The sequence below is a fragment of the Acinonyx jubatus genome, chromosome D2 (genome assembly GCF_027475565.1).
Source record: "Acinonyx jubatus isolate Ajub_Pintada_27869175 chromosome D2, VMU_Ajub_asm_v1.0, whole genome shotgun sequence".
Classification (NCBI taxonomy): Eukaryota; Metazoa; Chordata; class Mammalia; order Carnivora; family Felidae; genus Acinonyx; species Acinonyx jubatus.
Window position 1 is genome coordinate 44,433,034 of NC_069393.1, and position 22,255 is coordinate 44,455,288.

At 53.1% G+C, this 22,255-nt stretch overlaps 1 protein-coding gene across 1 annotated transcript; it reads right to left on the reverse strand.

Annotated features, from left to right (window-relative positions):
• Positions 1–2,868: 2,868 nt before the first annotated feature.
• GDF10 (growth differentiation factor 10) lies at positions 2,869–16,248 on the reverse strand. Its single transcript, XM_015088218.3, has 3 exons — positions 15,369–16,248; positions 5,808–6,733; positions 2,869–3,847 (listed from the first exon to the last, which is right to left on the reverse strand). Exons 1-3 carry the CDS (start codon positions 15,682–15,684, stop codon positions 3,656–3,658), a joined length of 1,434 nt encoding a protein of 477 aa, XP_014943704.2. The 5' UTR covers positions 15,685–16,248; the 3' UTR covers positions 2,869–3,655.
• Positions 16,249–22,255: the final 6,007 nt, after the last annotated feature.

Below are 22,255 nucleotides of genomic sequence, written 5' to 3' on the forward strand. Positions count from 1 at the left end.
AGAGAAAGGGAATAAAAAATCTCAGGGGCACCAGTTTATCAGTGAAGGATTTTATGTTTGCAGCTTCTGGGAGCAGGAAAGAGCCTTGAACAGCCAGGGCTGGCAAGCTGGGCCTGCCCTCCTGGTCTTCCCACCAGAATCTGGTCCAGGCCCTAAATGCATTTTGCACCAGCTGATACCTGTGATGTCTTTATGCGACCAGCCAATCTAGCTCTTCCATCCCGGCAGAGCCAACTGTATTCCTTTCCCCCTGGAGCCCCCTCCTCACCCCTCCCACCCTCACCCCAGACCTCTGCAGGCTCCTCCAGCATGGCCCTACATCCATCCTGGCCCCAGAAGGAGCATCAGTTGTAGGTTGCAGCTTGCGTGGCATTTTATGAGTGACTCAGACATACAGAGGCACCTATCAGAAGGCCTCAGGAAGACACTTGGTAGCACCTGGACTCAGTTTCCCCACGTGTCAGTGAAAAGAAAAAAAGATAACATCAGAGGTTTTCCAAAGTTTCCCCTCCACCTTAAAGTCTCTAGCTCTCCGTTTTACTGTCTATATTTGTCACACGAATTAATATATGAGGCCCTACCCTTCCAGAGGATATAAACATTCAGGAATAGGGCTCTGCAGGCCACCACACTGCCGCCTCCAAGCTGATACAGAGGCGGTTGGGTGACCTCAGGGACCCACGCACATCTTGGCTGTGTCCTGGAGCCTTTTGCCTTTGTTGACAATGTGATGTTGATATTTGGCTTTTGAGAGGGACAAAAAAAGTTGTTTCATCCGTATTTCTTTCTATACCTTGCTCTCCTACAAGGTCACTCAGTGCCATTGGGAAAACCCTAATAGGCTTGCAGTGGGGGCCACTGTCCCAGAAGCTGGGGATCAGCACCAGCCACAGAGGCCTTGAATCAGGCATCCTTGAGCATCAAAGCTGACATGGCCTGTGGTCTTGGTAAGTCACGGGGGCGGGGCATATTATTACCCCATCCTGAGCCTGTGTTTCTGTGGCAACAATTGGGTAATCCACTTGCCAGTTTGCTAGGAGGCTAAACAAGATGCCGTGTCGAAACCTCATGGTGCTTTACAAATGTGAGCAGTCACTGATGACACCAGTTCCTTCCAGCGCACTCCGCAGTCACCACCGCCGGGTGACAGCCATCCTGGCACAAGCACAGAGGCTCTGCACGACTGGACCCAGGGGTCATCTTCCCAGCCTGCTCCCCGTCCTTGGAAACCAGAAATGAAGGCCCCGAGACTCAGCTCCCCCAGACACTGCAAGTGCCAGAAAGACTAAGACAGAACTCTTGTAAGACACCCCAGCTTTATCAAGAAATGGAAAGAGAGCAGTGTATGAGAAAATAATTGAGGAGGAGGAGGTGGAAAAATGAGGAATCTAATATTGAGAAGAAAGGCATTTGGAGCCTTATCAAGCCCCAATAGTTTTACTCGTTTTGTTATTAATTTATATCCCGTAATGTTCCAAAAAGGATTAGATGTGGCCAGCCAGGCGCTAAGTTTGCAGATCAGTTTGAGACGCCCCAGCATCCAGTGAACAGACCATTTGGGTGCAGCACAGTCCCTGTAGGAATAGGCAGTGTGCGTGCTAGGGACCACCCTCACCTCACTTAATCTCTGCCGAGGCAGGGCCACAGGCCCAGGGCTGCTGTTCCCACACATGTCCCAAGACCCTTGGAGGAGAGGTTGGGCAGACTGTGCTGGGTCCTCTGGGTGCCCTGAGACACCGCCTCACCTACCTTTCCTGGGCCCTCCCTCCAGCGTCTTTTGCTTTGCCTCTAGCTGCAGCCACTGTGGCCTTCTGCAGAGGCCACTCGGGCTTCCAGAGCTACTGTGACCGCCTGTGCAGGGGGCCAGAGACCTGGGAGTAGCCTGGAGAGGAGGTCTGAATGTCCAGCTCCTTTGCCTCAAGGCCAGGCTAACCCTGAGGTGTAATTAAGCTCCAGAGCTCCCCACAAGATCCAAGATCTGGGATGCTTGGCTTCTCAGCCTCCTGACCAGCTTTACCCCTTCCTTACCTATTTCTCCTGGGAGCACTTCCTCAGCCATCACTTGCCCAGGAACACTGGGCTCAGTGGCCAGACTTAAGACAGATGCCTTGGGTTTCTTTTCTCCTCCTAAGTCCCCTCTCAGAGGTTAGCTCATGGCCTCTCGGTCTCCTCCAAACAAGACTCAGGACCATGTCACCCTCTCAGGTCCCAGCCGAAGGACTGTTACACACCTGCCCCAAACTGGACCCAGATTCTTCTTCAGAAATGCTGGTCAATCAGCTTCAGTCACTATAGTTGTAAGGTGGTGTCAGCTCGGAGATAAGGGAATCATTTAGAGGAAGCTATTTTGTGATGGAGCTGCTGAGGAGGAAGCAGGGCGGCTGTTCTACAAACATGCACAGGGAGAAGCAGACACTCTAGTTCCCCAGGAGCCCCTGGACCTCAGGAGACACCCCTGACTGCTTCCCATTGGATCTCTTGCTTGAACTACCCCAAGTAAGAGGTCTCTACCCAGGCAACCACAGACGTTCCTTTGAATGTCTCAGAAACCTTTCAGTCACTCAATGTCCCTTCTGAAGCTAAGGATTGAGAAAGCTCCGTGAGACCACTGTGCCTTCCTGGGGCCCTGTCCCACCTGGATGAGCCCAGGGTGGCACCTGTGGGGCAAAGTGGGTGGGCAGCATGCTGGAAGGCATAGGAGTAGCTGTTTTCTGGAGTTCAGGATAGAGACAAGAAGGTGTGAAGAGGCCTGGCGGGGGGGGGGGGGGTGCAGCTCTGCTCCTAAAGGAGGCTGTGTCCCCAGCAGCCCCCAAGATGTCATATTTATAGATAGGGATCCTTCCATATTTTGGAATGGGTGACATTCAGTTTTTCAAGATACCACTGTACCTTTAATTTATTAGCATCCCATAAAAACACATAACATACACAATCTACAGTATAGAAAGTATAATTTACAAAAATATAAAAATCTTGGTTATTTTTTAGTATTCCAACATATTATTGTAGGTGTTATTTCAATAAACATGTTTAAACAATGCACACTTAACCGGCACGATTACCTCTGCGGGGAATGGCGTCCACCCCCTCCTCTTTGTTTTAAAATAAAATATATATTAAGAAAAAGAAACCAAAATTGGTTATATGTGCATACGGCTTCTGTGAAAGCTTTTGCAGCAGAGTTTGGAAGTTTATACCGTTATTTAGGCCCTGTTTTCCAGAATCAGTATGTGGCCCAGAGTGTTTTAAACGGATTCTTTAAACAGAGGTTCTTTCTTGTGAAGACAGCAGGTGCAGTCTTCTCCCAAGGTTTTGAGATGATGGTCACAAAAGCCAACACTACAGACACATCCGGCTTTCAGGTCTTCAGAGCAGAGGGGATGGGCAATGGGCAGCCTTCAGGCGATACCTAATTCCCAGATTCCTTCAGGGGATTCAGACTGGCATGTAGGGGGCTAAGTCATTGGCAATGAGAGACCCCAGAATGTGCCCCAGGGGACAGATCTTTCTGGGACCCAGCCAGGGTGCCTCTGAGCTCTGCCCCACATATACAGCTGCACCCCTCATCAAGGCCTCACCCCAGAAGGCCCTGAGGATGCTACCCTGCTGGATGTGGGGTGGGGCGGAGATTTCCTTCCACCCAGAGTGGCTGGTCTTACCGGCAGGCACAGGTCTCCACAGACATGTTGGGGTATACCTTCAGAACCACGTTCCGGTTCTCGTCCAGGAAGAGGACCCCAAGAGAGTTCATCTTGTCGGGAACGCAGCAAGGCTCTGGGATGCCCGGGATGATGCCCACAGCCCTGACGATGCTCTGGATGGTGGCGTGGTTGGACGGGCGGACCATCTGCAAGGCAGGAAAGGGCATGGTTACCTAGGCGCTCTGCCCTCACCCACCCACTGCGCCACCAGAGCGTCCTTGACTGAGGCCACAGAAAAGGTGTCGATCTAGGAGAAAAGGTGACTTTCCGGGGCTGGGCACACATTTCCTCTGAAGTCAGCCACAGACTGCGTCCCAAGGAGATGTGCAAGGGCCTCAGGCCTTCCTGCCCCTCACGTCTCCCGGAGGGAAGACACATCCCTTCATGGCACTGGCCACTTGGGGGCACCTGTGCGTCGCTCATCCCCAAGGAGCTCTTGGAACTGGGCAGGAGTTATCCAGAGGGCGATGCCTAGCTGTTCTGCCTGGGCCACAGCTGCCCAGATTTCACAGTCCGAGGAGTTCAGACATGCTTCCAGTGGGAGGGTGTTCTCAGCACTGGAGGAGAAGGCCCGCAGGCATGGGCGCGCCAGCATGATGGGGCTGGAAATGGACATTTCCCAGAAGGGTGTGACTGCGGGGGGGCCGGGGGGGAGGGATGTCAGGGGCTGCTTCATCTCGTCATAGTATCAGTGGTATGGGGTGGGACTACCTTAATTCTAATAGGAAATGGAAGCTTCAAATGTCAAAGTAACCTGATCAAGACCGCTCAGTTAGGAAGCAGCCAAAAGTCAAGGAAAGTTGGAGGAGCCACGCGGGTTTTCTTTCCCTCCCCAGGTGGAGTCGCATACCCAGAAGAGCCTGGGCCGTAGCCACAAACACAGAGAATGCTATCTCACACACCTCCAACAAGAGAAACAAGACCAAGCCACGGGAGTTTCAGCTCATTTCGGGCCAAAGGAAGTTTTATATACAGTGCGTTCATGAGGAAGCCCCCTTGCGTGGGGAGGTGATAGGAGGGACATCTGATTTGTGGGTTCAGGCTGCTGTCACGGAAGGTGGCAGGCAGCCAGCTAGACTGATAAGGTAAGTGCTGGGTCAGCCAGCTGGAGCCTGCCGACTGCTCATCCTGTATCTGCCCAGGCCTGTGCTAGGCTCTTCCGGCCAATACCTGTCTCCCTGTTGGGCACCTCCCTTCCTCTCTCTTGCACATGCATGGCTTTAAGGAAAAGCCCCTTAATTCCCCAAACAGGTTAATGCTGCCTGTGTCTGCGGCTGGGATTTCCCAGCTGACTGATTTATTTACATTCAAATTGGATTTATGCACTGACTTCCTTTCTGGAAGGGGAAGGAATGACCTGGAACTCAGCAGAGGAGCTAAGCTGGAGGAAAGTGTGCACACTGTGGGGAGGGGCGACATCAGCTGGCAGCCAGCCCACCACAGCTCTGGCTGCGGGGAGTTGGATGGACAGAGCCACAACCCAGACTGGAGGGAAGGTGAGGGTCTGGAACCCCAGGGCCAGCACAATGGCCTCATGCGCTGTTTCCTGCAGACTCGTACAAGTGAAAGCTAGTTGTCCCGTGGGTCCCTGCCCCGAGTGGGAGGCGGGGAGCAGGGAGTCCATACAGGAAGCCACTGAGGCCAACTCTCCACTGGTCACAGATGCCAACACCCTGAGTTCTGGGCCAGGAACAGAAATGAGAGCCTTGGTGAGGAAGGGGCTTCAGAGGCCTGTCCTGTCTACAGGGGAGCAGCATGGACTCAATCCTTGTAAGGCAGCTGCTGTGGGAACACACACCTAAGGAGATAGGTTCTCCTTTTCAAACGAAGCAATGTTCGGATTTAAAATTCAAACTCAACTAAGTCAGCACTTTCAAAAGCACAGCCAAACCACGTCTGTCTGTGGGCTGTATTCGCCTGACAGGCTGCTGCTCTAGGACCTCTGCCTACCTGTCCCCTACCTTGACTCGATGCGAGGTGTTCCAATCCCCATTTTACAGACAGGAAGCAGGTCCCAGGGCAGAGGGACTTGCCGGCAGGGGCCGTGCGGAGAGTCACAGCCAGACAAGGGGCTGAACGCATCGGTGTTACTCAGACACAGCCTACCTTGGGCATGGGGAACTCGCACACGCCGGCGCAGTAGTAGGCGTCGAAGGACTTGGGCAAGATGATCCATTCGTTCCACCCGATGTCTGCGAAGTCCACCTTCAAATACCTGCGGGAGCAGACCCTTGGCTCGGCCCACTGCTTCCTCCGGGCTTTCTGCATCGTCTTCTCGTCGAAGTCCAGCACCTTCGAGGAGCCCATGAACACATCCGGGCCCTTCTTCCGGCGGTCCTTGCGCCCAGGCCGCGGCTTCAGCGCCCGGAAAGGGCCGGGCCACAGTTCGTGCTTGTGGTAGTGCTGGGCGTGGGAGGCGTGCGCCGGCCTCTCGTCCAGCCCTGGCAGCTCGTTGTCCTGGAGGGGTCCGGTGGCCTGCGTGGCCCGGCGCACACGGGGGTCCGCCGAGCTGTTGGGGGCAGCGCCGGGCTCCGGGTCCCCAGCCTGGAAGGGGTCATATCTCTGTAGTGTCACTGCCACACTGTTAGGCTCCGAGATGGCCAGGTCGTCAGCGTAGATGAGGATGTAGGGCGCGTGCGGGCTGGGCCTGGACACCCCTGGGGCCTTCTCCCCAGGATCCAGCTGAGCAGAGAGGATCAGCTCGCCATCTTGGCGGGCTGCCTTGACGATGGGGGAGATGTCCTTGGCCTGCCACAGTCCCCGTGGCGGGGGCGCCAGGGCCATGGCCCCGCGGAGCAGCCCCTGTGTGGCCGTGTTCTGAGAGAGACTGCGGAAGAGAAGGTGCTGGCGAGCGGGCAGGCCCAGGGGCAGTAGGCGGCAGGACACATTCTTGGCCCGCTGCTTGCATGGGGCCTCTCGTGCCCGGGGCCACCGAGGTTCTGCGTAGAAGTGGAATGTGGCCGCGAGGATCATTTCTGAATCCTGCATAGAAGTCAGGTTGAAGAAATACACAGCCTTCTGGTCAACCACTTCTGTGAGGGAAGAACAGACCGTAGTAGGTTAGGTTCTTTCTAAGATAGGTCCAGGTGGTCCCTGGGTCTCCCTCCAGGGGCCAGGTTGGAAGAACAATGCCCATTTAGGGAGCACCTCCAGGCCAGCCAGGCTTTCTTCCTCTCATGTAATCCTCACAGTAAACTGAGGAGGGTACCCTTACTTATCCTCAATGAAGGGATGAAAAACTGAGGTCAGAGCAGTTGGGGACTGTCAATAAATATACCATTGCTCCAAGCAAAGAGTAGTAGACACATAGGGGCTCAGGCCTGCCGGGCCCTAACGCACATGCCTCCTCTCCCTGCACTCCAGTGCCATTCAGTGAACAAATGGCCAAACATCACTGACAGCTGGTGGAGGAGATAAGGTGGAATCAGGTTTCTGGGATGGGTTGGGTTGGGTCCAAGCCCTGCTGACAGCCCCTCTCCTGTATCTGCCCAGGCCTCTGTTTCACAGATATCAAATGCAGTCATTCTTCCAAACGAGGTGAATGAAGTAGAGCCCCTCTTACCTTACTTTCCCTGCATTCTGAGTGCTTTCTGAGGAAAACTGGCCTTAAGGGCACAGCTGTTTGGGTGTCTTCTATTTGTTTTGCCTAAGGGTTTTTAAAGCTTTTTTTTACAAAGAAAGGGCAATATCAGGGTTGCACAAAACCAGTCAACAGAGTCCCCAAAGACCAGGTTGCTCTCCAGAGGCCCAGATCATGATAAGCACTGGGATTCCTCAAACACTGCGTTTGCAGCTCTAGAATGCTCTGGCCCCTGCATCCCTGAGGCTGTCAGGCACCTCTTTCTTGGTTCTACTAGGTGAACCCTAGGGCCACGGAGCAGAACATCTCGGTGGCCCCAGGAAGCTGCCCCAAGATCAGGCAGCATGAGTTCTCTGAATGGCCACATCCTCTGGAAGGTTCGAGTAGGAGGGAGGGGTCGTTCCCAAGGCCTCCCTATGACACTGCAGGCTGGCGGGACACCAGAGCCGCCAGGTTGGCTGCCTTCTTCCAGCTGCTCTACTTCTTGATGCCAGGTGTCTGTCTGCTGGTGAAGTCTTCTGGGAAAAGTTGCCAGAAGGACGGAGCCCCCAAGCATGGGAGTGTGTATGTGTGCAGGGACACTGGGCCCAAAGGGCATGTGTCAGGTCCTTAGCTTCTCTAACACCTGAACCCACAGAATCAGCTTGGATTTGTTTTTTTTATTTAACCAAAATCTTCAGGTTAAGGTTATTTCTTTCTATTAGGAAGAAGGTATAATTCGATTGGGAATTGTCGTGTACTCTTAAGGGACTACGAGAGAAAGAGGAAGGAAAGGAAAAGCATATCCAAGGAGGGCCTGATAAATGTCAATCAAGGTTTGGATGACACTCTAAAGACCCTGCCTTTTGTGACCCCTTGGAGCAAACCCGCAGGAGACAGTGGCAGCCTCCCAACATGCTCCACACACAAGGAGCCGTGCAGGGGGCCTTGAAGGACATTTACACTTGGCTTCTCCAGACACTGCAGCCTGGAGTGTTACGGGCTCAAGTCCCACATTTCCCCAACTTCCTGATCTCTGCTCTCCTCCCCTGGAGATGCTGATTCAGAGGGTCAGGGACAGAGGGGCCAAGGAATTTGTGTTATGAACAGCATCCTGGGGGATTCCAACCACCAGGCCAGTTTGTGAATCTAAGGTTGATGTGTGGGTGGGGAGCAAGCTCCCCAACAATGCAGCCCCCACACCCATCGGGATAGAAAGGGCCGCAGGAACCAGGCCCCCAGGCTGCATCAGGACCACCCCAAGCTCATCTGCCCCGGACAGACAGTCGGGTCTCCATCTCACATAATTCTCTGCAGGATTAAATAAAGAGCATATGTAGTGCGCCAGGCACCAAGGAAGAACCCCTAAATGTGGTTCCCTCCCACTTCTATCCAAACATCAAGGCTGGCGAGCAACTCGGTGTCCCCTCAGTGATCCAAATTATCTGAGTTGTAACCCAGCTCACAAGGCAGATGAAGTATTTCTTCTTTCATCCAATTTGAGCGTATTTTTCTGCTACAGATTCTTTGCTAGAAAATGCTGAAGAGGCTCTAGGATGGACATCTCTGACTCTTTCCAAGGAGCTTGCCCATCACAGCAGGAAGCAAGCATCTCTGGCCTAGGAACTTAGAACCTTTGGTGAGCAGCAGACTGGGAGCACAGAGATGGGCCTCCGCAGAGAACAGCCCCTCAGTCTCCCTCTTAGTGGTGGAGCTAAAGGACTACAGGGTCTATGAAGAAGGTCGGCTGTGACCACCATGGCAGGGCCAGCAGCTTTGGCCTGAAACAGGTGTGGTCCAAGGAAGGTGCTGGGAGGCCTGCCCCCAAGGAGCCTCAGAGGAGAGCTGGCCTTCCCTGAGGGGTATTTCTGCCCAGGATGCAGGAGAGGGACAGTAAATGCTGCCCCTCTCTTAAGGCTCCGAACCGCAGAGAGGGGGAGAGACCTTTGAGGTCACGCCGCCTGATCCATCCCACTCAGGACAGGAGTCCTTCCTCCGTTGGGCTTGAGCCACCTTTGGACACCAGGAGCTTGTCCCTCATGAGGCAGCCTGCTGCCTGAAGACCCACTCTGCTGGGAACTGTGGGTGGAGATGGGTCCCCCCGTCTCCCACCTGCGAAGGGCCGCAGGCTGGGTCTGCTCTCTGACCGCTCCTGAGTCGTGTAGTGCAGGGGGCTCTGGGCTGTGGCTGAGATAAGGGGAACCTATGTGAAGTCTCCCGGCTTGGATGAGCCTGGGCCTCAAAGGCGAAACACCCAAGAGAACTTCCTATTTCCTGTGAACCGCTCTGGTGCTATATCTCATGGTCAGCAAGAAAAGTTCCTCCCTCCCTCCCTCCCTTCTTTTCTCCTTCCTCTCTCCCTCCTTTTATATGCTTCTTTTCCTTTCTCTTTCTTGCTTCCCTCTGTGCCTCCCTCCCTTTCTTAGTAAACATTTCCGAAACTCTTACTCTGGGCTAAGTGTTGGGCTGATGGGGGGTCCTGGAAAAGGTGGTCAGAGCCACCTCAGGCCATAGACAGGCCATCGTGATGACGCCATCTGCTGCCCTGTCACAGCTTTGCAGAGCACTGTCCAAGGGAGGCCCTGGGCATTCACTCACAGGTCACTGCCCTGCTCAGAGCCCTCCATTGGCCCTAAAGCAACACTGGACCCCTTGCAGAGGCCCTGCTTGACCTGGCCTGCCTCCGACCCCACCCCCATCTCTGCCCCAGTCACCCTGGCTTCTGGTCCTTCCAACAGGAAGCATCCTCTCTCAGGGCTTTGCCTCAGCTGTGGCTTTTTGGCCATCAAGCCTCCTGCGGCAGGCACCGCCCCCTCTCCCCTTCAGGTCTCTGCTCAAACTTCCACTCAGAAGTACGTGGTGAATGACGGGGGAGAGTGGGGTCTTTGCTAGATCTGTCTGTCCCAGTTAACAAAGGGTGATTCCTGGCCTGCTGCCCTGGGGTTCAGCAAACACATCCTGAAAGAAGTCCAGAAAACCTCGTTCTTTGGTAAGACAGAGATGATACAAATCCCCCTGGAGACACGGGGCAGCAGGATCTTTGTCCAGTTACTTTCGCTTGAGCCTCAGTTTTCTCCTCTTTAAAATAGGAATAATCTGGGGCGCCTGGGTGGCGCAGTCGGTTAAGCGTCCGACTTCAGCCAGGTCACGATCTCGCAGTCCGTGAGTTCGAGCCCCGCGTCAGGCTCTGGGCTGATGGCTCAGAGCCTGGAGCCTGTTTCCGATTCTGTGTCTCCCTCTCTCTCTGCCCCTCCCCCGTTCATGCTCTGTCTCTCTCTGTCCCGAAAATAAATAAACGTTGAAAAAAAAAATTAAAAAGAAAAAAAAAATAAAATAGGAATAATCTTGTTTATCAGTTATGGAGGTCCAGGCTTCCAGCATGTATGCATGTTTGATTCCACACTTTCCCAAAGAGGAGAACAGACGGGTCATTCACTCTCTGAGAGAAGATGGAGCTTCAGAAAGGGTATCTAACTTGCCTAAAGTCACACAGCTGGTAAGGGGCAGAGCACCCGGGTCTGTCTGACCCCAAGGCCACGCTCCCCTGTGTGCTCTAGATAGAATGGTGATCTACCTAACAGCAAATGTAACAAAGGCCATGTGCTGTGAACTGTAAAACATTTTGCAAACACAAGTCATTATTTGGATGGGTTGGAATTCTGCCTCTCCGAGAAAGAAAGGACTGACTTTATTTAGACAAACCCATCTCTCCTTGGAGTTTTTGAAATCTCAGAACCCTAACTGGGTCCGCTTTGGGGGCACTCAGCCTCCTTTCCGAGGGTAGTGGGGATGGGACTGGAGGTGGGGGGAGAGGTAGCTCTAGCCCAAGGGTTCCCCCAGGTACCCTGCCGGCCAACCTTCAGGACAAGAGGACCTTCAGACTGCTCTGCCCTATAGGAACAGAACCCAAGCCACATGGGATTTGTCCCTTCATCCACCACCCTGGAAATAGCCAACAGGGAGACCAGAGGGAGAACGTGAGGCTGAAGCACCCATGGAAGCTGGAGGAAGGGAGCCATGGGCCAGCCATGGGCACAGAGGGAAGAGAACGAACATGCATCAAGCATCCATTTTCAGGCAGGCCCCAGAGGAATTCACTTACTAGCTATGGAGCCTTAGGCAAGTCATGGGGCCTCTTTTTGCCTCAGTTTCCACACTAAGCTGAGCAGAGTATTTGTAGGCACTTCCCAAAGTTGTAAGATCATCTCTGTAGAGCTCACGGCATGGTGCCTGGCACCGAACACGCTCAGAACGTACTGGCCGTGTGGTGTTACCAACTACTGCTACGCTCAGGGCACCTTGTCCTTGCCCCCTCCCTGTCCTCCTGTCCACACCTCTAGAAGGAGCCAGAGAGTCTCACAGCCTCTCTCCTCCTGCGTCTGACCAACCGCAGTTCCTACTGGCTTTGTGTCCTGTTTCTCCGCAGCCATCCTGAACTCTGCAGCCCTCCACCACTGTCCTTACCCATGGCCCCTCCTCAACTGCTACTGTGGCCCCAGATCACTGTCATCCCTCACATCACACTCATGCTTTGTAAGGAAATCATCTATTACAGATGAAGAGTCAATATCCTTACTACACAAAAAAGCTTCTACAAATCAGTAAGAAAAAGTCAAGAACCCCATCAAGGAGGAAGCCATTTCCATAGGGAAAATTGCAAATGGCCGACAGGCATGAAAACCAATTCAGGATGACCAGTAATGGGTAAAAGGTAACTTCAAATGAGGATATAGCAACTTTTACCTGCATGTTAAAGATATGATCTTATTAGATACTGTACATATATAGAGAATATAGTGATATATTTACATAAACTATAATATATATGTATTAACTCTGGTTTGTGATTAGGAACGAGTTCTTTTCTTTACTGTGATTTTCTATGATTTGCAGGTGAGCACAAATTTATTTCATGCTCTCTCTCTTCCCCCTCTCTTCCCTTGCCTCCCCCCCCACCCCCACCCCCCAATGTCTGCTCACCTGCTCTGGGAAGGCGTCACTGGCCCCTCCCCACTGGCCCTCTCCCTGCTGGGTCAGTGTCATCAGGTCCCTTGGCCCCCGAAACACGCCCACAGCCCCTTCTCACTGCACGGCATTTATTTCTCCTTGACCCACCAGCTCGTGCATTTTTCTGAGCAGGGCCAAGAGTGTCTGCATCTTTGCATCCTCTGAACTTACAGCACCTGCCACCTAGTGAAGTGCTCAGGAGAACTGAAATGAACGTGACTTTTGGCATTGTTGGCAGATAGGTATGTATTACTACTCTCATTTAAAGATGAAGAATCAAGCTCAGAGAGGTTAAGTAACTTGCCCAATTTCACACAGGTCAGTGGAAAAGCTCAGATTTAAACACAAGTTGTTTGGGGCAGTGGGGGCAGGGAATACCTAACCTTAACCCTCAGCGTCTGGCTCAGAAACTCTCTCCACTGCGGTAGACTTAATAGGGAACAAGACACATTTCAGGGAGCAATGGAAGGGAGGGAGGCAGGGGTGGCTGAAGCAAAAATAGTAGCATCTAATAAATTACGGACACACGTGCCAGGCACTGTCTTAAGCACTTGACATACCTCAGTTCATTTTAAAAACCCTATAAGGAAGGGAACATTACTAGCCCCGTTTTAGAAGTGAAAAACAAAACCTGAGTGGTGGACAAGTTTAGTCCCTTACGCTGGTCGCAGCCTCAGGATTTGGACCTTACCAGTCCAGCTCACAGCCCACACTCAGCACTTGAGCTATGGTGCGTGGTGGCATGCAAGTTATGTGGTTCCATTGCAACAAGGAACGTGGCTGCAGGGACTAGACCACTGGGGCTGCAGAGGCCACTGTCAGGCCACAGGATGGTACCAGTATGTTCGAGGGCCAGAGCTAAAAGCCCCACATTTGTGCCTCACCCGAAGACGAGGGGCCCTGCCCAGGCCCGCAGCTGGATCGCGGGGTCACAAACCAGGCATCTCTGAGGGCTGGCGAGGGGCTTGGTGTGAATGGAAGGAGGGGGATGAGAAACCAAACTGCCTGGGCCTATGCTATGTCAGGCACAAACCCACCTCATCCCACCGAATCTTCCCCTCCCCACTGTGTGCACAAGAAACCCATGCCAGAGGGGTAAGGCTGGTGGAGCTGGCTGGGGCTGGTATTCATGGCTGTCGAACGGTTCCAAGTAAGCGTGCTGCATTTGTCAGTCACACACTGGTCCAGAATAATTCTGATCTCCCAGAGAATTGTCTGTTCTGCCCTCTGTCTCCTAAGTCCTGGGTTTAGTTCTGCTGAAGGTGGGAAGAGGATGCTAGCAGTGGGGACAGCAGATGGGAGGTGCCACTGTGAACAGCTCCCTACCTCAGCCTCAGTTTCCTTATCTGTAAGATGGGAGGGCTGGATTTGAAGTACTGTCTCCAGGTCCTGCTCAGGGCTAACATCCAATGCTTCGCTAATACTTCTACTGCCCCCATTCTGTGAAAGTGGAAAGACAAGGCCACGCACCTCCACGCCCGGGCTGCGGCAGTGGGTGCGCTCAGTGGACGTGCTCACCCCTGTTGCAGCAGTGACTTGGCTGGCGTTGCTTTCCTCAACTACAAGGCTTTGAGGACTGCGTCAGTGGGTGCAAGGTCAAGTCTTCACCTATATGAACACAAATGCTTTGTATTCCCATGGAAACAACATGCACCAATACCTCATCTGGCCAGTGCTGGGCTCTGGGCAACCTCACAGGAAAGATACTGGCATGACCTGCCCATTTTGTAGATGAGTACACTAAAGTCCACAGAGCTTTAGTGATTCGCCCGAGGTCATTTTTATGCTGGCTAATTCTTGAGTGGCTTAATAATGATGCTCCAGACATGGACTCCATGCGGTGAATAAAAAGTACAGGGGAGGACAGAGTTAGATCCGGTTGGAGCCCAGAAACACTGACCAAGTGGTCTGCTAAGTGGGGGGTGGGGGGGGACAGGCCTCTCCGTGGCAGACAGTCCCCAGTACACAGTTACACACGGCCAAGCTTCCCAGGTCTGGCTTTGAAACCATAGGTGTTACCTTGAGTCACACAACCAGCAATCAACAGGTGGCCGACCTGATCCAGCCTGTCTGGCCCCAGTGCTGGGCTTGCTCCCCTCCACCTCAGGAGGGACCTTAGAGACCAACAGTCTTTCTCCTGATAAATGGTCTTCTCCCCCACAAGGGCTGCAGGGACCCCTACCCACATTTTCTGGAATGATATTCTGTGACCATGAGTGGTCTCCATGACAACCAGGGTTTTCCCGCCACTCCTGCCACCAGGCTGCACCTTGCCCAGGGCCTGGAGTGGTAGCCCAGCCGGGGCTGGTTGATAGCTGAGGCCACAGCCCCAAAGTGCTCTCAGTGCAGGGCGGGGGGGGGGGGGGGGGGCTCTTTAAGTGGCCTCTGTCCAGCTCCCTCCAAGAAATGAGGAGAGGGGAAAGGATCTGCTTGGGTGGGGCAAGGGTGGGAGGGGAGTAGGATGCCCCCACTGCCCAAGCTTCTGGACCCTTCCTCAAAGCCCTCTGGTCTGAACATTTAAGGTTAGTGCTGCATTTCATGGAGGTCTCAGTTGTGTGTACCCAAGACAAGGCACCCAAAGCCCTTCTCAGTTCACTCTGTTGGCCCAGCCACCCAACTCACCGTGTGCCCCAGTTAGAGCCTCACGTCCTCTGCCTGGGCCATGTCCGGCAGTATCTGGACTGCCTTATGCCCACCTGACTGGACCCACTCAGTGTCAAGAGCCTTCTCATCTGTCAAGAGCCAACACGTCTCACCCCTATGACATGGATACCACCCACCATGAGCTTCCCCAGCCCAGTGCCATCTCACCCTACGCTTAAAGCTTTGTGTATGGGGTGGTCTATGTCTACACAAGTGTGACACCCTCCCAGGTTTGGCAGCACGCTAGGGGCAGCAATTCTGTGTCACTGCCACTCTGGTGTCTCCACTGGAGTCTCAGAGCCTGGCATAAAGTGCTTGCTGAATAGTGAATGAATGAATGAATGAATGAGTCTATGACTAGAAGGAAGAAGCAAAGAGGGTGCAGTGGCAGGGGAGGATGAATAAGTGAGGAAGGGGGACTAGGAGAAGAGGGGGTGCCCGGGGCCCCCTCTACTTACCCAGCCGGGCCCGGAAGCTGCGAACCGTGTTGCCCCCTCCTGGCCTCGCGCCCCTCCGACTGTATTTCTCATAAAGCCGGAGCATGTGGACAGCGACCATGTCTTGGGCGCCGGGGCCCAGAGTGGTGGCCGCGTCCCCCAGGGACCGCCAGGGGTCCTTGATCCCAGCCAGACCATCAGAGGCTGCAGGCGAGGCGGACCAGGCGGGGGCCGGGTGGCTGCCGCCCGCGTCCCGGAGCAGCAGCAGAAGCAGAGGCAGCAGCGGCAACAGTTGGGGCCGCCTTCCCGGGCTCGTCCCAGCGGGGCCACGGGCCATGGTGGGTGGCGGCGGCGAAGGAGGGTCGAAGCCTGGGAGGAGGAGAGAACTCGCGGGCACACCGGCGACTGCGGACCGACCCTGTGGCGGCGGGAGGGCGCGCGGGGCGCTGGATGCTGAGATCCGCGCGGGGCGCGGGGTAGAGCGGGACCCGAGGCGAGCGCGCAGGTCCGTCCTCGCCGCCCGAGCCGCGGGCCAGCGGTCACGGCCGTCCGGAGCCCCGCGGAGCCGAGCCAAACCTGAGCCGACGCGACGCCCCAGCGGACTCGCGCGGCGAAACTTTGCAGCCCACTGGGCGCCCTGCTCCGCGGGTTAGGGGGGCGGGGCGGGGCGGGGCGGTCGGTGGCGCCCTCGGGGGGACCGGTTGTGCGCCCGGGACCACGCGGGGCCGCCGCCGACACGGCTGTCCCTGGCCCGGCTGCGGTGTGCGTGCGCCCGTGTGTGGCGGCGTGCGCGCGCAGGGGTGTGCGCCCGAGTGTGCGCCCGGGAGTGTGGGGGGCGTGGGCGTGGGCGAGCTCGCTCCCCGCTCCCCTGCAGAGAGACGGAGACCCGGACCGGGCCGGCTCCTGTGTGTCGGCGCCACAGCCTGGCCAGGGTTGCGCGGGGGGCTGGGCGGCCTTGGGAGAGGGGCCCGCCTGCCGGGTTGCCCCTGTAATGGCATGTGATGACTATGTAGTTGCAAGATGACAGCTCCCCCGTGAGGACCCGAAAGGGGATGTGTGTGTGTGTGTGTGTGTGTGTGTGTGTGTATGCCAGGTTGCCTCTGAGCCGGTGTGTATCCAAAATGCAAGAGTGAGGCGAACACGGACCCTCCCCGGGGCAGCCTCTGAAAAGAGAAATCCTAACTCCAAAGCTTAACCAACCCAGGGCAACTGGAACCAGATCCTCATTAAAATTCAGAATTAGTCCATTAACTGACCCGTGTTTGGCAACAACGATTCCAGTTGTTGAAGGAGTACATCAAAGGTCTTTATTAATCTTTGGACAAGTAGCCATCAGGATTGTCTTGCAGAAGGACGTGGTTTCAAATTGCTTTACAAAACGTTTCCAAGGCGTCAGGACAGGAGGAGAGAAAGCAGATTTTCCAAGGTTTCACAATAAAGTGACAGGATAGTGAGTCCCTGGCCCACTGCCCCTCAGCTTAGCCCTGGGTCAGAAGGTCCTGAACTTCATCCTGCCTTTAGTGTGGTTTCTTGTCCATGGAGAGAATTTCTGGGGGTCTGTGAACTTGGATGGGGAAAATTTACATTTTTATTTTCAATAACCTGTAACTGAAACTTAGCATTTTCTAATATTAGAAATGTAGGCAACCAATCACAGTGGCATTAAACATACCTGAGACTTCCATTAATTAATAAAAAGGCAGTTAGATTACTATGTTGGAAAGTTGTTTTTAAAAATATTTGGAGTGCTCACTTCGGCAGCACGTATACTAAAAATATTTGGATAACTATATTTTAATGGAATTGGCTTCCTTGTATATTGTATATTAAAAAAAAAAAAAACTCTTTTGAAAAAGTGTCCACAGGTTTCATCAGACTGAGAAAATTGTCCAAGGCCCACACAAAAAGTTTACAAATCTCTGTGAAGGAAGGAAAGGACCTCTTCAAACCCATGTTCTTCCAGAACTATCTAGGATACTGCCTATGCTACATTTCAAAGGACTGCTTGCAAACTTGTGAACACCCTGTTCCCTTTACTTGGTAACTTTGGGCTCCGTGAGCCAGAATCGTTACTTTTCTTGGAGGGCTCACAATGCAATAATTGAAAAATTGCTGGAAAAAGCTTCTGTTAGTGTGTAAAACACAACCTATTTGTAATTCTTTTAAATCTTGCAGTGTCTGATTAGAGGCCATCCTATTGAAAGCCTCTGACCCTCAGGCCTGTAGCTTTTGGAAGACTATAGAGAAGCATTTTATTTATTTGGATAATTATCTCACATCACATTCAACTTCCTGTTAATGTAGCTCCCGTTTGTTCTGTGAAACAGCTTTCAAAACGGCTCGCCTGGAGGTAAGATGATCAAGTCACAGCCTTAGACTTGATGGATCTGCCCTTATAAACGATCCACACAGACTTTTACAGCTCCTTTTCCCCCACCCCCACCCCTGCTTTCCTCCTTCTCCATGTGTCCCTCACTTCCCCTCTCCCCTCCTCTCCCCTTCTCCCCCAGAATGCCTCTGACCTGTACCGGCTGGGGGTAACCTCTGCTCATGGGTAGTTTTGTCTCTGCTGGAGCCATACACAATCGAGGCCTGTGAAAAGGAGGGTTAGTCCGCAGGAGGCCGGGACAAGCTGGGCTATTCGGGATCTGTGTCCATTAAAGCCTTCTTGCTCTCCTTAACTCATTCCCCCTCCATTCAAGCCAGCCTGAGGGTCAGGCTTTAGCCAGCACTAAAACCTGTAGGGTACAGATTCTCTGAATTGTTGGGAAAGAATTAAGGCATCAGCCAGGGACGGCTAATATTTCTTGCCTCATTTTATTGCTGAACAGCGGGACTTTAAGTCTTGAACACTGGAGCACTATGGCCCCCTTTCATGTAGCCGAGATGATGGGATAAAAATGTGTTTGGTGAAGCAATTCAGATTACCACCGGGTCACATCCTCGCTGGCTCCCAGCACGGCCTGCAAACAGCATCGCTAAGACAAGAAACAATTGCTGTGCAATTTCAGCTCATGCAGAACAGTGTTTCTAGCGTGGAAATGAGGCTAATTGTGGAGCTTGCCAACGAGAAGGTTTTGTTTTTAATAGCTCAGGCTGTAGCTCAGAATAAGAGTTGAGATGGCGGACTCTGGATTCCAGTCCTGAGAGCTGTGATTTCTGACAGCTTACTCCTAAAAGGATCGGGGTCCTGGGGGCGTCATACACTGTTCTTATCGGGAGCCCCGAGGTCTTGGATTTGACGACTGGGATGGGGAGGAGGACTCTCTTCAGAGAGGTGAGAAATTGTTTGGGGGCCCTCAGTCTTCCAGGTCTGTCTGCCACACTCTGGTTCCCTGAAGCTCAGAAAACCCCAGGGAAGAAGCGAAGAAGCTCAAATAGTTAAGAAGCTCGGTGTGTGAGTAAAGGAGAAACCAAAGCGGACAGTTCTGAGAGGGAGGCTCATTTGGTTTCTTCCAGAACCTCTCCCCAAATAAACACCGCGTGAAAGTTCCTGAGCAACCATTTCATGATCTTGTCCAGTGAGCTGGTGGGAGGGTCAGTTTTCGGCTCTCACTAGCTGGGTCCCCAGCCCCATCGCCTCTTTGGAACCCCAGCAGCCTCCCATTTACAAGAGAAGCCTAACCCCTGGGTTCTGTTTCAGTTCCAACACTGGATGCCTGAGGCTGTGGCCTCAGGTCAACCCATCCTTGGAAGTGAGAGAGACATTATGACCTTTGGAGTCAATTGGGACTAGATTTGTGTGCCTGTTTCCCCCACTACCCAGCTGTATGGCCTTCAGCAAGCTGTTTGAGCTTTCTGGGGCCTCAGTTTCTTTAGCTCTAAAATGGGGACAGGAGCAAGGTATTCTGAGGATTATTAGCAGGGTTTTAGCATGAGAGAGTCCTAAATAGCATGGATCCCTGTTACAACTCTTTCTTTGTGTGTTCAGAAGAGATTGTAGCCTATTTAAAGTGGACGCAGACTTGGAGAAATTTGGTGAGAGGTTCTGCCTAGCCTCGCTCTGCTGAGGAAATGCATTTCTTAGTGCACAGCGCCAAGAGCTAAAAAGAAAGGGAAAGGAAGGAGAATGTTTCTGTGATTAGGAAGTCATAGACCTCTACCGGCGGTATCTGTGGGTCCCTGTCCAGAGATTGGTGGGGGCGGGGGTGGGTGTGTGACTGACAGCCCTTCATCTAGACTTCCAAAGCTCTGGGCCCTCACGGACAAAAGAGATGTGAGTGAGTTCCTTTTCTCTTTTAGGGTATGAGCTGTGAAAAAGCAGCCAACGGGTTTGCAGGGGCGCTGGAGACAAGAATCCCAGGGCCTCCCCAGGCCGCCGGGCCCGAGTGTAGTAAATCTGTGAAGTAACAGGCACAAAGGACTTTATAATCAATGACAGATTTTATTTTTGCTCCGGCAAAATCCATCCATGGAGTTAACATTTTATAGGGAAATAGCTACCCACTTTGTGACTCCTCCTCAGCCCATATTCTCTTTCTGAAAGTCGGGAAAAGCTCGGAGAATCAAAGTCAGCTCCTCTGAGAACTGTGGCAGGAGAAAGCATGACTTCCCCTGGGCGGGAACCCAACCCTCCCGTTACTTCCTAGGGTGGCTCGGGCCATTCATTTCTGTTTTGCTAAAATACCCGTGACATGTGAATAAACCAGGATTATAGAACATTGTCTCGGTCAGTAATCTGAGCCGGCACGGGCTCTGGTTTGATGAAATATGGTGCTCTCTGAGCAAACATGGGAATTGGTATTACTTCTCGTTAAAGTTGAACAGTGGGACTATTTAGAACTGACGCATGAATGCGGCACTGTGGGGAGTGACAATCTGAAGGGGCCGATTTGGGGGAGGGGGCAGCGGTGTGTGTGAGTTGGCCAGAGCAAGGCAGTTAGGAGACTTCTGCGGGGGAGGCAGCCAAAGAGACACTTGGGAATTAGGACCCCCTTTGGGGCTGCATGGGCTCCTTACAACCCCAAAACAATCCTTCTTGGAACCTTTGCAGGAAGGACAAAGCCTTACATCCTTGTCCTGGCATTTGAGCCCTTAATGTCTGGCCTGACTGTCCCCCGACTGTCTCAGTGAGCCTCTCTCCAGTCCTGCCAGTTCTCTCGAGCCCCGGATTCAGAAGCACCCACATTCTCTCAGCACGATGCCAGCCTCCTCCGGCCATGCTTTTCTAGAGTCACACTGTGCTATGCCACCCAGCACCTCTTTCAGAACCCAGGTGCACATCCCCCCAGCTGCCAGGAGAGCAGTCTCCTGATGGCTCACACCTGAGAACCTCCCCAGGAATTGCATCACCCAAAGCTGTCCGCTTCCCTGGGACAGCCCAGATGCAGCCACTAGGCTGAAGGGTGCAAAGGCCCGACCCCCTTGTCCCAAGGCAGGACAGTTTTGAAGGGCCGTGGGCTCCAGGACTCGCCGTGGGCTCTGCTGAGGCTCCTGTCACAGCCACATCACATTCACCTTCTCGGTCTGATGAATCCCGTTTTCCACGTGCATGTTCCCATAAACCTCTGCATGCACATTTCCATCGCACAGTCTGTTTCCTGAGACACCTGACCTATGATAGTTGGTACCAGGAGAGATGTGAAGAAGTGGGCTCTCAGATGGGATCTGGGGGCTACATCTACTGTCCAAAGGCAAAGAGGACTCTGATTGCTGTCACTAGAGTCCAGATAGCCCTTGGCATATGTAGTGGGGAACCGGAGGGCTCAATGTCTCAAATATTAAAGGTTCAGGGAAAGTGATCATTATAAAGACAATGGAAGTAGTCGGTTCCTGCTGAGTGGGATGGATTCATGGGAGAGAGATAATGAAAGGTTGAGGGTGATCAGTCACTAAGCCAAAGTGTGCAAATCAGAGAGCCTTCCCAGCAGCCTGTGAAGAACCCCCTGCAGCTGGTGCAGCTGGGGAACAGGCCCAGGACTTACATATGAAGGTAGCAGAGCTCAAGTGATGGCTGAATTTTTCAACCCCAGCAAGTCCGTTATGCCAAAGTCAGGGTCCTAGTTGGGAAGGAGAGGGACCCTGAGACTTGGAATGGGGGCATCTCGATTGATGCACTCGAGAACATGAAAACTCTATACCTGCTTGCATGCTCTGGGCCCAAGGAAGTATCTCATGCTCCCCTTGCTCGAAGATGATGCAGGTATAACATGTGTCCCTCTCGTAATCTACCCATCACCCCCTTTCTGGCTGCCAGGGTCATGTCACCACATAGCTCAGCCAGGAGAGCGCTGGGCCCACCAACAGGGAAAGGTACAATAGATTGCAGTGTTTTAATACGGAGTCAACATGCACCAGCAGAAGATGATTGGGACTGGCTCCTGGTGGTGCAAGGGGCCAAGGATATAGAGCTGGATAATGGAGTGTTTCTCAATACAGAAGCCCTGTCCCATGCTGCAGGGCTTACACCGTGGCAAGGGCCCCAGTAGATGAGGCTAATATGCTTATGGGTTGGCTCTTGGATGCTTGGGAAAAGTAATGGCCCTCACTAAGTGAAGTAACAGTGACAAATTGCCATCGTAAACGCTGGAGAGACAGATTAAAGGCTCAGAGAAGTGGATATGTGGCAGTGGAGACGGTCTATAAGGGCAGAAAACCACAAGCCTATATGTTCCATGGAAGGTCTCAGAGGACTCTCCACTTACCAAAGTGACACGCAATTCAGTGGTGAGAGGAACACCAAATTATGAAAAGCTCAGTGATGGCTGTTCTCTGTGGGCTAGGTTGGGAGTTGTTATTGATGAATTGGGACATCAGCAGAAGTGGGACAAAGGGATCCCCAAATAATGGAGCGCTAAACTATTCAAGTCAAAGTGAACACAACTTTCAAAACAGAGGGCATATGTAGAGTGTAGCCGGAGTACCTAACTCACACAGAGATGGGGAGGAGCTTACTAGAACACAGAGGC

Excerpts from the sequence above, each read along its gene's own strand:
- GDF10 (XM_015088218.3), bottom strand. The coding sequence starts at position 15,684 with ATGGCCCGTGGCCCCGCTGGGACGAGCCCGGGAAGGCGGCCCCAACTG. Across the intron at positions 6,734-15,368 it reads CAGCTTCCGGGCCCGGCTGG|AAGTGGTTGACCAGAAGGCT; the intron begins GTAAGTAGAGGG and ends CTTCCCTCACAG. Across the intron at positions 3,848-5,807 it reads GCGAGTTCCCCATGCCCAAG|ATGGTCCGCCCGTCCAACCA; the intron begins GTAGGCTGTGTC and ends CCTGCCTTGCAG.